The sequence below is a fragment of the Heterodontus francisci genome, chromosome 9, assembly GCF_036365525.1.
Source record: "Heterodontus francisci isolate sHetFra1 chromosome 9, sHetFra1.hap1, whole genome shotgun sequence".
Lineage (NCBI taxonomy): Eukaryota > Metazoa > Chordata > Chondrichthyes > Heterodontiformes > Heterodontidae > Heterodontus > Heterodontus francisci.
This window is the reverse complement of record NC_090379.1, coordinates 92558968-92573768: the sequence shown is the minus strand read 5'-3', so window position 1 is coordinate 92573768 and position 14801 is coordinate 92558968. Positions and strand designations below refer to the sequence as shown.

The window sequence follows — 14801 nt, the reverse complement described above, 5'->3', positions numbered from 1 at the left end:
ACTTAAGGTAATTACTGTTAGCAGAGAAACTGTATTAGAGAAACTCAAGGGACTAAAAGCTGACAAATCCCTAGGACCGAATGATCTAGGAATCTAAAAGAGGTAGCTGCAGAGATAGTGGATGCACTCTTTATGATTTTCCAAAATTCCTTAGATTCTAGAATGATCCCAGTGGATTGGAAGTAAGCAAATGTAACCCTGCTATTCAAGAAAGGAGGGAGAGAGAAAACAGGGAACTACAGGCCAGCTAGCCTGACATTGTCAGGAAAATGCTGGAATCCATTATCCAGGAATGCATTTGGAAAATCATAGCATGATGAATCAACATTGTTTTACAAAAAAGGAAATGATGTTTTGCCAAATTTATTAACAGATTTTTGAGGATGTAACTAGTAGCGTAGATAAAGGGAGCCAGTAGATGTAGCATGCTTGGATTTCCAAAAGGCATTCAAAAGGGTGCCACACAAAAGGCTAATACACAAGATAAGGGTTCATGGAGTTGGGCGTAATATATTAGCATGGATAGAGGATTGTTTATGGGCATGAAGCAGAGAGTAGGGAAAAACAGGGCATTTCAAGTTGGCAGGCTGCAACTCGTGGAGTGCGCAAGGCTTCAGCTATTTACAAACTATGTTAATGACTTAGATGAAGAGACCGAGAGTAATGTATCCAAGTTTGCTGATGATACAAAGCTAGGTGGGAATGTAAACTGTGAGGAGGTTAGAGAGAGGCTGAAAAGAAATTTAGACAGTTTAAGCCAACAAGGTGGCAACTGGAATCTAATGTGGGGAAGTGTGAGGTTATTCACTTTGGTAGTAAGATTAGAAAAACAGAGTATTTTTTAAAAAGCTGAACTTTTAAATGTTGGTGTTCAGGGAGACTTGGGTGTGCTGGTACAAGGAACACAGGAAGTTAGCATTCAGGTACAGTAAGCAATTAGGAAGACAAATGGCATGTTGGCCTTTTTTGTAAGGGGATTGGAACACAAGAATAAGGAAGTCACTGGTGAGACCACACCTGGAACACTGTGCAGTTTTGATCTCCATATTTCAGGAAGGATATAATTGCATTGCAGGCAGTACGGCGAAGGTTCATTAGATTGGGTCCTGGGATGAGACGGCTGTCCTATGATGAGTGGTGATTTCATTGAAACATACAAGATTCTGAAGGGCTTGACAGTGTAAACACACAGTTCGTTTCCCCTGGCTGGGGGCAGTCTCAGGAAAAGGAGCTGACCATTTAGGACTGAGATGAGGAGAAATGTCTTCACTCAAATGGTTATGAATCTTTGGAATTGTCTATCCCAGAGGGTTGTTGGATGCTCCACTGAATATATTTAAGACTGAGATACAGATGTTGCTCTCTTAAAATAAGTACATTAGAATGTCAATATCAAACCAAACTAGTAAAAACAAGTGTACTAGAAATTCATTCTGCATAAGAGCCTATAGGTCTGCCTACATGCAATAAATCTGACAGCAAAACTTACTGTTGCAAGGAAATGTTGGTTCATTTTCAGTGAATTTCCCTATCCCCTCCTCTGCACGTCAGTGAGAGTCACACATCTCTTGGTATCTCTGCTTTACTCGGAGGGAGCTCCTTTGATAATGAGAATGAGGTACTCTTCCCTGCTGCAGGATATAAAGGACAATAACCAGCTTGGAACTTAATATACCATATACAAGAAGTTCACAATGGCTTTTATTTTACATGAAGTTACTGGCCATATTTGCAATACAAGTACTCACAGTGAGACAGCATCACATTAATGAGATAGGACATCATGTGCTGAAGAGAAATTGATGTGCACTTATTAAGTGTGTATTAATCACACATTTCTGAAAGTCACCATTTTGGAATTACTTGAAGCAAACATGAGGGTTTCAACCGAACAGAGATGTTCAGCAAACAGGCCACAAAAGTTGAAAAACACTGTAATTAAATTATTTATAACTCAATAGCAGTAATGAGAGAAAGATATTTATTAGCTGCATTAATGAGGAAAGAAGGATCACTCAGAAATATATGCAATACATTTCCATTCCGATTCTTAAATTGATTTTGTTTGGTAGAACCATAGGTGTTACAGGGATCAGTGAATTCAGTCTTCTTCATATGCAGGCATTCCCTTTCACAGGTTTTTAAAATTATGCCATTGATGAAAGATATGACAGTATCTTACAGAATTATATTTGTAAACATTAATAAAAACATACATATGCATGCTTAAAAGTCAGAAGCTTTCCTGCTCTGTTGATCCTATAATTGATATTATACTATACATTCCTACTGTGTGTCATACTTGCGTTTGTGAAGCACCCGATTCCATCAAAATGCCTCAGTGACTTTCTTTCGAATTGCAATGACTTAAATAGGCAAATGCAGCAGCAATGTCTCACAAGGTGACCAGTTAATTGATTTTGTTTTGCTGGTATTGATTGAGGGAGAATTGTTAGCAAGGACTGGGAGAATTCTTAAAGAAAATATTTGCATTTATATAGCAGCTTTCACAACCTCAGGACGTCCCAATGTGCTTTACAGCAATTGAAGAACTTTTTAAGTGTAGCCACTGTTGTAATGCAGGAAACGTGGCAGCCATTATGCACACAACAAACTCCCACAAACAGCAATGTGATAATGACCAGATAATGTTTTTGTGATGTTGATTGAGATAAATATTGGCCAGGACACTGGGGATAACGCCCTTGATCTTCTTGGAAATAGTGCCATGGAATGTTTTTATGTTCATCTGAGGCAAATGGGGCCTCGGTTTAATGTCTCATCTAAAAGATGGCACCTCTGACACAACAGCACTCCCTCAGTACTGCACAGGAGTGTCAGCCTAGGTTTTGCGTTCAGATCCTGGAGTGGGACTTGAATCCAAAATCTTCTCAGAGGCGGGAGTATTACCAACTGAGCTGCAGCTGATTATGACTTCAACTATGCAGCACTCACTCAGCATGACACTGGAGTGACAAGACTACAGATTCAAACCCACAACTTGCTGACCAAAGATGAGAGTGCTACCACTAAAGCAAGTTGATATGAGTAAAGCTCAGAACCTGGCTCAACTCTACTTTTGTAAATACTGTTAATTTTTTCTTTTGCTCGTCAATGGAGTGCAGAGACCAACTGTAGCACCAGACAAAAGCAGCTGACTCAGATTGTAACTGAACCTGAGATACTGTATGAATTAGTATCATCTCTCAGGAAGTAGCATTACCAACAGGGTCATTGGAAGAACTGATGTAAATATTATCAGGTATTTCAGACGTGCCCAATGTAAACTGAATTACAGAGCAAACTGGAGTAACAAGATCCGGTAAGGAATAAGTCTCCGGATCTATTATTTTCCGCACAGCTTGGCAGCCCAGTGGATTGCTTTAAGAATCAAAAAGCCATCATTACTAACTATAATGTTTTGAGATGAAACATGATTAGTTGCTGTTATTCAGTGTTGAACAGCATTTATGGAGGAATCACACTAATAATTATCAATTTTCTCCCAAGATTTTACAAGGATTTCAGAAGATAAACAATGGTGGCAGTCAAGTGGATCACAGGAGTTAACTATCAATATATTTTCAATTTATTTCAGACCCATGGTAATTTAATGCTGTTGAGACATTTTTACCCCAAAAATATAACCACCTAGAATTTGCTTCAAACCTTTGTATATGACTTTATATATTCAAAGCCAATATGCATTAAATGCTGCAAAAACATTGACATATTCTTAAAGCACCAAATTTCACCAAGGGAATAGCTGTCTTTTTCAAGAATTGCAGATAAAGCATGATGCACGCACCTCAGCAAACATATTGCAGCGTATATCACTCCTTTTTGCTGTGCTTCTCACTTTTCAAGGCGCATCCTGGAATGCAAAGATAACCCCTGGCTTCTTTTCTCTATTGCAAACTGTCTTGAACACCTTTTCCCTGCCTCCTCCACCCTCTGCCACAGTACCGAAATGGGTTCTATCAAAGTCACAAATGACATCCTATGTGACTGTGGCAAAGGTAAACTATTCCTCCTCGTCTTGTCTGCAGCCTTTGACATGACTGACCACACCATTGTCCAATGCCTCTCCACTGTTGTCTAGCTGGGTGGGACTGCTCTCGCTATTCTTACCTACCTAAACATTGCCAGAGTCTCACTTGCAATGGCTTCTCTTCCCACTACCACACAGTTATTTCTGGTGTCTCCAAAAAATTTAGCCTTGCCAACACCTCCCCCCACCCCCCTTCTTATTTGCATGCTGTCCCTTGGCAACATCATCCAAAAACACAGTGGTGGTTTTAACTTGTGCCCTGATGACATCCAGCTCCACCTCACCACCACCTCTCTCAACTCTTCCACTGTTCAACAGACTGCTTATCTGACATCCAGAACTGGATGAGAAGTTTCCTCCAATTGAATACTGGGAAAACTGAAGCCATTGCCATCAGACTGCTCCAAACACTGTTACCTAGCTACCAACTCCATCCCTCTCCCTGGAAAGTGTCTGAGACTAAACCAGACTATTTTCAACCTTAGTGTCATACTTGATCCCGGATAAGCTTCTGAGCACTTTCTGCATCATCACCAAAATCACCTACTTCCACCTCCGGAACAGCAACTGATTTTGCCCCTGCCTCAGCTCATCTGCTGCTGAAACCCTCATTCATGCCATCGTTACCTCTATACTTGACTACTCCAATGCACCCTTGGCTCGTCTTCCACATTCTACCCTCCGTAAACTTGTCATCCAAAACTCTGCTGCCCGTGTCTGTACTCACACTAAGTCCCATTCACCTATCACCCCGGGGCTCAATGACCTACATTGGCTTCTGGTCAAGCAATGTCTTGACTTTAAAATTCTCATCCTGGTTTTCAATCACTCCATGGCTTCACCCCTCCCTACCTCTTGTAATTGCCTCCAGCCCCACAACCCTCCGAGATATCTATGTTCATCTAATTCTGACCTTTGAGCATCCCCGATTTTAATTGCTCTACCATTGATGGCTGTGTGTTCAGTTGCCTAGTTCCTAAGCTCTGGAATTCCCACCCTAAACCCCTCTGCCTCTCCTTCATTTAAGATGTTCCTTAAAACCTACCTCTTTGATCAAGCTTTTGGCCATCTGCCTTAACATCACCTTATTTGGTTCAGTGTCGAATTTAGCTTCATAACACTGATGTGAACATCTTGGGATGTTTTATTATGTTAAAGACTCTATATACATACAAATTGTTGTTCTCATACAGTTTACTGCTATATTGGTGCTTTTTCCTCCTTTGTGTCAAGTGAGGGATGTCCATGCTGGGCAAATCAGTACCAAGCAAGTATTGCAAATGCTGAACACTAGAGAAAGAAACTTTCTATTCTGCCCAAGAGATGCATCTTAATCCTAACCCCAGATAAGCATCGCCTACCACACCACTGTGCATTTTTACATTTCCCACAGCAGTTATCCTTAAACTTCCCTAAATGAGATTACTAATTTACGACTGTGTGATGAACCAAGAGTTCCATGCTCATTCAGAACAGAGCTAATAAAGTCCAAACTCATTTCACATTTGAGCCTTTCACCACTTCTGGGCTGGACTGAAACCCAACTCTCAGTATTGAAAGGGCCCAGAACCAAACCCACTGTTACTCATTCCTAAAGGACAATTACAGTATTAGTTTCATTACTATTGCATTTGTCTGCTATGCTCTGCAGCTTAAAATTTAAAATATCCTGAGGTAACTTCAGTAATACCGATAGTTCGTGTCAACTAAGTTTTCTCAACTTTGCTTACGACAACTGTAGGCTGCTGGATGAAGGACCTCAACCTTCATGATGCATAGGCTGGCAGAGAAACCTTTCTGAATGAGTCACAAAATGCATCCTGCCAACAAAGAACAACAGTTGTGGTGGTATTTATTGTTCAATCAATACTGTCTTTTAGCTGAAAGACGACATCATGGAATTTGACCACAGGCTAATCTTTTCCCTTCTTTCCTCTCTCCAGATAAAAACACATCAAAATGCAAACTCCTCAGTCCCATGATGGGAATTATGGTTCAAATTAACATTCAAAGATTTACCAGTGCCTGTAAAACATTACTTTGCCTTCTCAGCTGGAGGAGAACAGTGTGGAGGCAGGAATGCAGCAAGACACGAAAGGGATTGCGAATGACAATGTTTATTTCTCTTGCCAGTTAAGGAAAGTGATAGCTGACCATGTACCCACTGTGCAGAAATATTGTGCTTCAAATAATTCTCATTAAGAAATTAAATGCAAAACACAAAACTTTATTCCTGACTACTGCTCAAGTCTAACTCTCCTTTTCGTCAACAGATCACTGTATTCCACATACACAACCAACATGTTAAACAAATTTTCTTTAAGAATCAAATGGTTTACCCCTCGCATGAATAAAAGGCTACCATACAAAGGTGGCAATTTAAAATAAGACCAAAAAAAACCTCAAGAACTATGAAGTGTTAGATTTCAAAAAGTCTTCATCTGTGCGATTACAGTTACTCCATGGGCTTGAACATTAGAACATATATAAATTTGCTCATCTTTACCAAGTTGATATTAGGGGAAGCTTTGTAATATGTCTTATTTGAGAGACCAAATGCACCATAAACCCTTGCTTGGCATAATGAATACTTAAACAGAAGAAGTATAAACCCTCCAAGACAAACTGGATATCTGAATCCAAAGTTAGAATCACTCCAAATAATTTGTATTTTATATACCATTATCATACACATTCTACAAATTTCTGTATTAGCATTTCTTCAAGAAATTGACTTATTTACATAATTGATAACAAAATCTCTCACTGTTTTACAGACCAGTGTCTTGTGGAGCTCTAGTTAAATGCTTTCATCAGTGACATTACGAGGCACTGGTATGGGATAAGTGCAAATCATATCATGTCTTCTGTTTCTTTTCAGCTGGCGAGTAGTCTGGATCCAGCTCTTTGCGCAACCTTTTTAACCCTCCAGAAGGCTGGCCAGTCTCAGCTGGTGACAGAGTCCCTTGGCGACAATCAAAAAGTTTTTGTAATGCTATCATTTTCTTAGCACATTCGTAATGCTCATTTATTCCAGACTGGGAACAGTCTTCCTTGTGGTGCAATGAGGCTACCTGTACATAGGTACCAGCTTCAGACTTGGAAGCCACTGCTGAAACCCCCTGCTCTGGGCAAGTCTGTTCACAGTGCCCTGCACATTGCTTATCAAAACGGCCATTGTTGCAGGAAGACTCTGAACACCTTTCTTCCACATCACAAGTCCTGGTTTTGCATTTATCAATGTGGTCAGAATTACTTCTTGCTCCAGCTAAATGGATTTCTGGAGATAGTGCAGATTTAATAAATTCCTGACCAGGTTCTTCTCTGGCTATCTGTTGTATGTTTTGGGTATTCACACATTCCACCTCTGTGTGACTACACAGCTCTTCTGCCTGGCTGCCAAATGTTTGACACTGGTTACTTAGGTTACTGTTGTTTCCTACACAGACTGATTTTCCATTAACTTTTTTGGCCTCATAACAATGCTCTGCACAGTTACCAGGGGCATCTTCTACAGTATGTCCCTGCTCTCCAGATGTAATTTCCTTCACAGATGTTACAGTACTGCATTCATGACTGAGCAAGACTGAATGTTTGCTCTTTGCCTGTATGTGTGCATAATCCGCTGAGCTGGTGCTTTCACCATTGTGTTCATCAAAACATTTTTCCTCTCTAAGTCTATGATGAGGTACCGTTGTACCTTTTCTTGCAGTATCACTTTCTTGTGCTAAAGTACTTAAAGAACTGCCTCTCTCACTGGTGTCCGGCATATCTGCTAGAGACAAAAATGTCATGGAGCCTCCTTTTGATTTTAATTGTGACTTGAAGGTATTTTGGATCTTGCTGTAGGCCTTATAAACCTTTCTGACCTCAGACTCACTGTCTGAGTAAGGAGATACTCTATTATCAAACTCAGTACTGCTTCTTTCTGGTGAAGATGAAGCCGATGAATTGCCAATGTCATGTACTTGAGAATAGCTGCCATGATCCTCAGCACTACATCGTTTCACTTTTTTGAGTTGTGAAGTACTCCTTTTCTCCCTACAGTTTTTTTGCTTGGCTCTTGCAGCATTCCTTTGCCGCATAGATGCACGCCGCCTACCATTGCTACTGGAACTGCTGGAATCATTTGCCTCTGGGCTTGGTGATCGAGGCCTCTTCACAGGATCTGCATCAGAGTCTGTATTTACTTGGTGATAGTTGTTTTCTGAGGAATCAGAGTCATTTGAAAGAGTTCGAAGTCGTTCATCTTGGTAGCGCCTGAGTGCAGATAGCCTTTGCCGACGAGACTGTAGGTCTTCCCTGGTTGAAGTCTTGGACAGCTTCTGTCGGTCCAGCATGTACGTTGCTTCATCGGAATCATCACCTTGCTGCGGTGACAGTGGTAATGAAGCAGAAGATTCTGAATCGCTGTATCCTGACCGTTCGCTAGCCCCTGCATGTAACTGAAGAATTGTACTCTCGTTCAGGTCACTGTCAGAGTCAGAACTCCAACCCTCAATCTCACGCCGCACAAGAGAATCAAAGAAAGCCATCATTCTTGGATCTTCCTGAACTGACTGGTTAGCATAATCATGAGACAGACCACTCCCGCTATTTAAGACCAAGCTGATGTACTCTTCATGAGTATAAAGATTGCGAGTATCATCTTCCACTGTTCCTTCTAGGTCACCAGCACAATTTGGTTGAAGGTATGGACTCCACACCTGCATTTAGAGAGCACAAGAAAATTTAGTGTTTACAGTGACATCTATTTTTCTGAAATTATTTTTTTGAACTGGATTAAAGTATAAAAACAAATCAGGCAACTATTTTCAGATTTTGTAATTTTATGCTCTGAAGTTAAAATTTTGCCTCATCAAAACAAAAATGAATAATCCTTACACAACTTGACTGAAGGCGCATATACTTTAACCTAAACTTTAAAATTGAGCTTTGCATTCACACTGCAATAGTCTAGGTCATAATAGTCAACCATACACAAGAACCTGTCTTGTGATAAAATAGCTGATTAAAATCAAACTGAAGATCTTTTCTATTCGTGCTCTGTTTTGTCACAATATAGCTGGAGCATTTCAACAGCACCTGCACCATAATTAAGTTGCTTTTATATAGCAACTTTAACATAAAACACACCTAGGTCCTTTGAAAATTGAAAGGACTTATGGAACAAATGCTGAGTTTTGGAGGCACAGGTTAGGAGGGTTGGTTGAAAGCTTGGACCAAAAAATGGGTTTGGAGAAGTTTAAAAAAAAAAGTGGAGAGAGAAATGGAGGAAATTGTAATGAGTAGAGCAGAGGCAGGTGAAAATTTCCACCAATGGTGGGTTGAAGGGGTTCACAAAAGGCCAGAGCTAGAGGATCACAGATTATAGGAGGAATACAAGGCTGAATGAAGTTAGCACGATATGCTGGAATGAAACAGGATAGATTTGAAAATAAGGACAAGGGCTTCAGAATTAGTGCAATGACAAGGAACTATTGTAGGTCTGTGCGGATCGAGACAAATGCAGCAGGACTTGTGATAGAAAGCATACAGCAAGTTTTGTACAGGTTAGATGGAGATCATTGGAATAATATTACTCAAGGGGCCAAAACTGATAGCCTTGCCAAACAATATAGCAGCATGGAGGTGGCCCGTGTTTGAGAAAAGGTGATGAGTATGGCTGGGCTAAATCAGAATAAAAGCTGAAAGCTGATCCTAAGCCTGTAGATAATGGCACCAAGATAAGGAGAAGAGCAAGGATAGATCCTAGGGGGGATTCCGAAGATATTACAGTGGGAACATGGAGACACATCATTGCTGGACTAGCTGTTTTCAAATAGGTAGGCATAGAAGCACTCATGGGCAGCCACTCAGAGTTAGACAACAGAGGAGAATAGCGTGATAGGAAACTGTGGGGTGCCAGATGTTACTTATCTTTTTGTTTTTCAGAATCAGAAGGAAATTAATAAAATAAAAAGACTTGCATTTGTAGAAGGCGTTGCAAAACTTCAGGATGTTCCAAAGCGCTTTGCAGCCAAAAAGTACTTTTGAAGTGTAGTCACTGTTGTAATGTAGGAAACATGGCAGCCAATTTGCACATAACAAATTCCCACAAACAGCAATGTGGTAATGACCAGATAGTTTATTATGGTGATGCTGATTGAGCGATAAGTATTGGCCAGGACGCCGGCGATAACTCCCCTGAATTTCTTAGAAATAGTCCCATGAGATCTTTTACATTCATCCGAAAGAGCAGATAGGGACTTGATTTGTCTCATCCGAAAGGCGGCTCCTCTGATAGTGCATCACTCCCTCAGTACTACACTGGAGTGTCAGTCTAGGTTTTCAAGTTCTCTGGACTGGGACTTGAATACACAACCTTCTGACTCAGATGTGAGAGTGCTACCAACTGAGCCACGGCTGACACCAGTTAGCAATAGTGGTGGGCTTTTGAGACAGGTACCTGTAAAGAAAGTAGACATCTATCTTCAAAACAGATGACTTACTCCCAAATATGAAACCTGCATTGATACTCAGATAGCAGAGAAAGTGTAAGTTTCATAAGTTCTTTAGATTCTCAATGGTTTACAGTACAATTTCATTGTAGTGGATATTATTGAAACTAACTTTTCTCGTCACATATATAGTGTATTATGCTGCTGAGCTGCAATGTGTGCAAGTAAAAGACTATATTCTTTATAATAAAATAAAACTATTTTGAGTAGTCGAATATGGTTTGCGTGTAAGTATATCAGAAACATTATTGGAAAAAGAAAGCTTGTGCAAATTTATTTTCATTAAAGTGAGAGATCTTTACTCTAGAGATTGGAGGATCTTGTCATTTCAGATACACTGCACATTGCAGTTAGCAATCCCAAGCCAGATATAACAGAATTAGTTGCAGAGTGAAGCTCTGGCCCAAATATGCACACCCCCAAACATGAAAAAGCAACTTGGTTCTACAGTTGCAACAAACACACAAAAAGCAGTCAGATCTTTGCTTTGCCAAGTCAGGCAACATATCAATCAGCAGCTCACAAAAGCATCTCCCTAGTCCATCTACAGGCAACATCTGGCATTGCAAGGATCCCAGTAAAGTAAAAAAGAATTTGCATTTATTTAGTGTCCTTCATGTCCTCCTAACAATCCAGATTGCTTTACTTTTCAAGTGGTGTCATTGTTGTTCTGCAGGCAGTATTTTCAAAATTTAATTACAAATACATCAAGGATTGTTCTTCAGAATCAGATTATAAAATGTATCATGTGCCATAAAATATCACATATTAGCTATCTTTGTGAACTCTTTAAGCAAGATTGACAATTTAATGCCAGCTTTGTACTGTCAGCTAATACCCACTAAGCACTGACCAATTTCCTATAAGACATCTCCTGATGTTTTCACTGGATTTGAACCCAGTTCTCAAAGGTCAAATGGCAGCAATCATTGTGTGCCACCCAATCTCGCTCACACCAGAGGCAGTGAAGCTTTTAAAGTTCATGGGGGAAATCTATGACCAAAGACACTGTGACCTTGGAAAAATAATTAAATTTAAGTGCATTCCATAAGTCACAGACCACGCCTGCAGTAAAATGTTTACACAATGCCAACATTAACTTGGTAAATGTTGTAGTGTCTGAGCTGTGTGGTACACATTATTTCCTGTGTCACCGTGTAATCAATATTTTACTGCTATAATAATAAGCTAGTGTAGCTTGGATAGGTTTCATTCTTTGCATTGGTTCAGAACACAAAACAAAGATCAATCTCCTTAAAGAGCATAAATATTTGACCACAGCTATAAAAATGAAATAAGAAATTTATTAAGAGAGAATGTCTCACCATCTCAACCCAATTGAGAAATTCTGACGTATGATTAAATATCCTTTGGGTACATTTGTATATTTTTTCAAGGAGCTAACAAAATTCACTTTGAATAAGAACAAAATACTGTGGATGCTGGAACTCTGAAATGAGAACAGAAAGTGCAGAAATACTCAGGTGTGGCAGCATCACCAATGCAAGCTCGACGAACAGCACCTAATTTGCCGATTAGGCATTCTACAGCCTTCTGGACTCAATATTGAGTTCAATAATTTCAGAGCAGGAGCCCCATTATTTTTTATACATATATATTATTCATTTATTTTTAAACTTTGTGCCAGTCTTAAACTTATTTTTCATGTTTTGCTTTCGTACAGAGCTGTTCATTATTCTGCCATTAGCACTCTCTCTGGACTTGTGCTTTGTCTTTCGCTGCAACTATTTAGCACTCTATTTGTATTCTGTTCCATGACATCTCTGCCATTTAATCTCTCCACCATCTGTCCTATCACAGTCCTTCCTCGTTGTTCTTCTTCCCCCTCCCCTTTCACTTGCTTAAAGAAGGTTTACATTTCTAACTTTTGCCAGTTCTGATGAAAGGTCACAGACCTGAAACGTTAACTTTGTTTCTCCCTACACAGATGCTGCCAAACCTGCTGAGTATTTCTGGCACTTTCTGTTCTCATATTCACTTTGAATATTGTTTTAAAGGGTAATTGAGGCAAATGATGAGTGAGCTGTAATTGGTTCATACTGAACCAAGGCTGAATTAAATATCATTAAATGGTTGAGTTTAGCGTCAGCTTGGCTCAGTGTTAGCATGGATTCAACCATCAATACAGGATTTCCACATATAATCTACAATAACAACTTGCACTTCACAGTCGTATCTAGACAACACTGATGCTGAATGAAAGGAGGAAATTCTACCTTGGTGGAGATGCTGCTACTTGAATGAGACCTGGAACTGAACCTATTCAATGACAGTGTTTCCCTAGTGTGCTGCTTCTAACATTCATCCCTCAACCAACACTACTAAAAGAGACTGGCTGTGAAGCACCTTGGGATATCTGGAGAATCTAAAAGGTGCGACATAAATGCAAGTTCTTTCGATCATTAAAAGTTACATTTATAGCATTTCCTTCAAGCACCCTGCTCACTTTGTGAAACAGCTTCGGCATCACACACACAGGAGTGTGTAGTCACAGGAGCAGTCTGCTAGCATATTACTGGGGCTAAATTGGATATGCCTCGAAAGTGGGCATGGGGATTGTGATGCATGACTAACCCATGCCTATTGCTTCCAATGCAGGCAGAACGCCAAATTTATGTGAGGCTAGCACCACTTAAAGTTAGCCTGCTCTACTTAAAGCCATCTTGCAGTTCTTAAAGGGGAGGTGCATTCTGGCTGCAGCAGGTGCTAGAACTGTTTGTGGATGAGTCTGAGCAGGGAGAAGAGTGAACTATGGTGCAACCAGGAAGATAGCAGGCTCCAATGTACTCCAATGTTGAACTGGATGCTTTGGTGGAGGACATGAAGAGCAGGAGATGTGATCTATCCACAAGGAGCCAGGAAGCCCCCCATATAAATTTTGCAAAGGCAGTGGGACCAGATTGTCAAAAGTCTACCCCGAGGACCTGGATGCAGTGTTGCCAAAAGTTCAATGTCACAAGAATGCTATCTTCAAATGCCGTATTCCAGCAACAGCACCACAAGTAGCCTTTCATATGGCTCAATGCACCACACCCCCACTCACCTACCAACAATCCCTATTGATCACGACTCATATCTAACATTCATAGCTTCACCTCATCCTCACACAATTAGCACTGCTGGAAGTCTCTCACCCACATCTTGCACACACTGCCAGTTATTCAACCATGAGGGTTACATCACCAAAACATATTGCACCATATTCATTGACGCTGTTCCCTCTCTCGCAGTAAAAATTGGTGCATAACCAGAGGCAGCAGGACCTTACCAACGGGCTACAGACACAGCTGTATGTCCTAACTCCCAGGGAGAAAGTGTTTGCCCTCACTGCAACAGGCATCGCTGATGCCGTGGCCAATGAAGGTACTGAAACCACTAAAGATGACAGTATCCTCATATTGAATCCTCTTCCTTACATCCCACTCCCCCCTCATCCCACAGTCTCTTGTGATTTACAAACTACAGATGGTGAGAGCATGCACTTCTTGCTTCCCCCCACCACACCACCTACTCATGTGCCTTTCTCCTTTCAGATACCTAAGAACTGCAACCTGGTCAGGCAGTGGTCGAACAGCAAGAGGTGGAAGAGCAGGAAGACAATGAAGAAGCAGTAACACCATTACTCAATCTCACATTCAAAGCCACCTGCTCAGATGCTGACACTGCACATACTTTAGAGGACAGTGTTAGGACCAGGTGAGGCAGGGGGTCTAGGGCTCCCGTCAGCCTTTTCCTGGTTTGGCCATAACAGGGTTTAACTTTTAAAACAGAGTGTTTTTAGCTTCCCCTGAGTGAGTCCTTGCTCACTGCTCTCTAATTGTAAATGCAAAGAAATCAACCAGACAGGTTTACTCAGATTTAAACAAGGGGCAAGTTAATTAACCTTAAAACTGTAACTCAGTTAAAATTACTCAAAATGTGATGCAACCATGCAAGCATGCATACGCGATAAACACACATGCAAATAGATAGAGGAGGAGAAAGAATTAAAGTGGTGGGGGGTGGGGGGGGGAGGTTTAAAGTAGTAGATGGATATTCAGTTACTGGTTTAGGGTTGGATGTAAAGTCTTTGACTGAAGTTAGGTCTTGCAGTTCTTGTTGGGGCCCAGTGCATACTTTCAAACCTGTTTCGCTGGTCTTCTGTCTTGAGGCTTAGGGTACTTAAGAGAGAGAGGGAAAAAAAGAGAGATGCTCCCTTCTTGAAGTTCAATCCAGTCTCTTCCAACAAC

General features: G+C 40.7%; 2 protein-coding genes across 5 annotated transcripts in view; both read right to left on the bottom strand.

Moving 5' to 3' along the window:
* The window catches only part of LOC137373916 (serine/arginine-rich splicing factor 5-like), a 394211-nt gene that overhangs the window by 371350 nt on the left and 8060 nt on the right, over nt 1-14801 (bottom strand). The window lies entirely within an intron of this gene.
* The window catches only part of dcaf5 (ddb1 and cul4 associated factor 5), a 135405-nt gene continuing 122571 nt past the window's right edge, over nt 1968-14801 (bottom strand). For all 4 annotated transcript variants that reach the window (XM_068039504.1, XM_068039506.1, XM_068039505.1 and 1 more), the window contains one exon: nt 1968-8757. In XM_068039504.1, coding sequence (XP_067895605.1) covers nt 6910-8757 — 1848 coding nt within the window. In that variant the 3' untranslated portion in view covers nt 1968-6909. The remainder of the gene's footprint in view (nt 8758-14801) is intronic.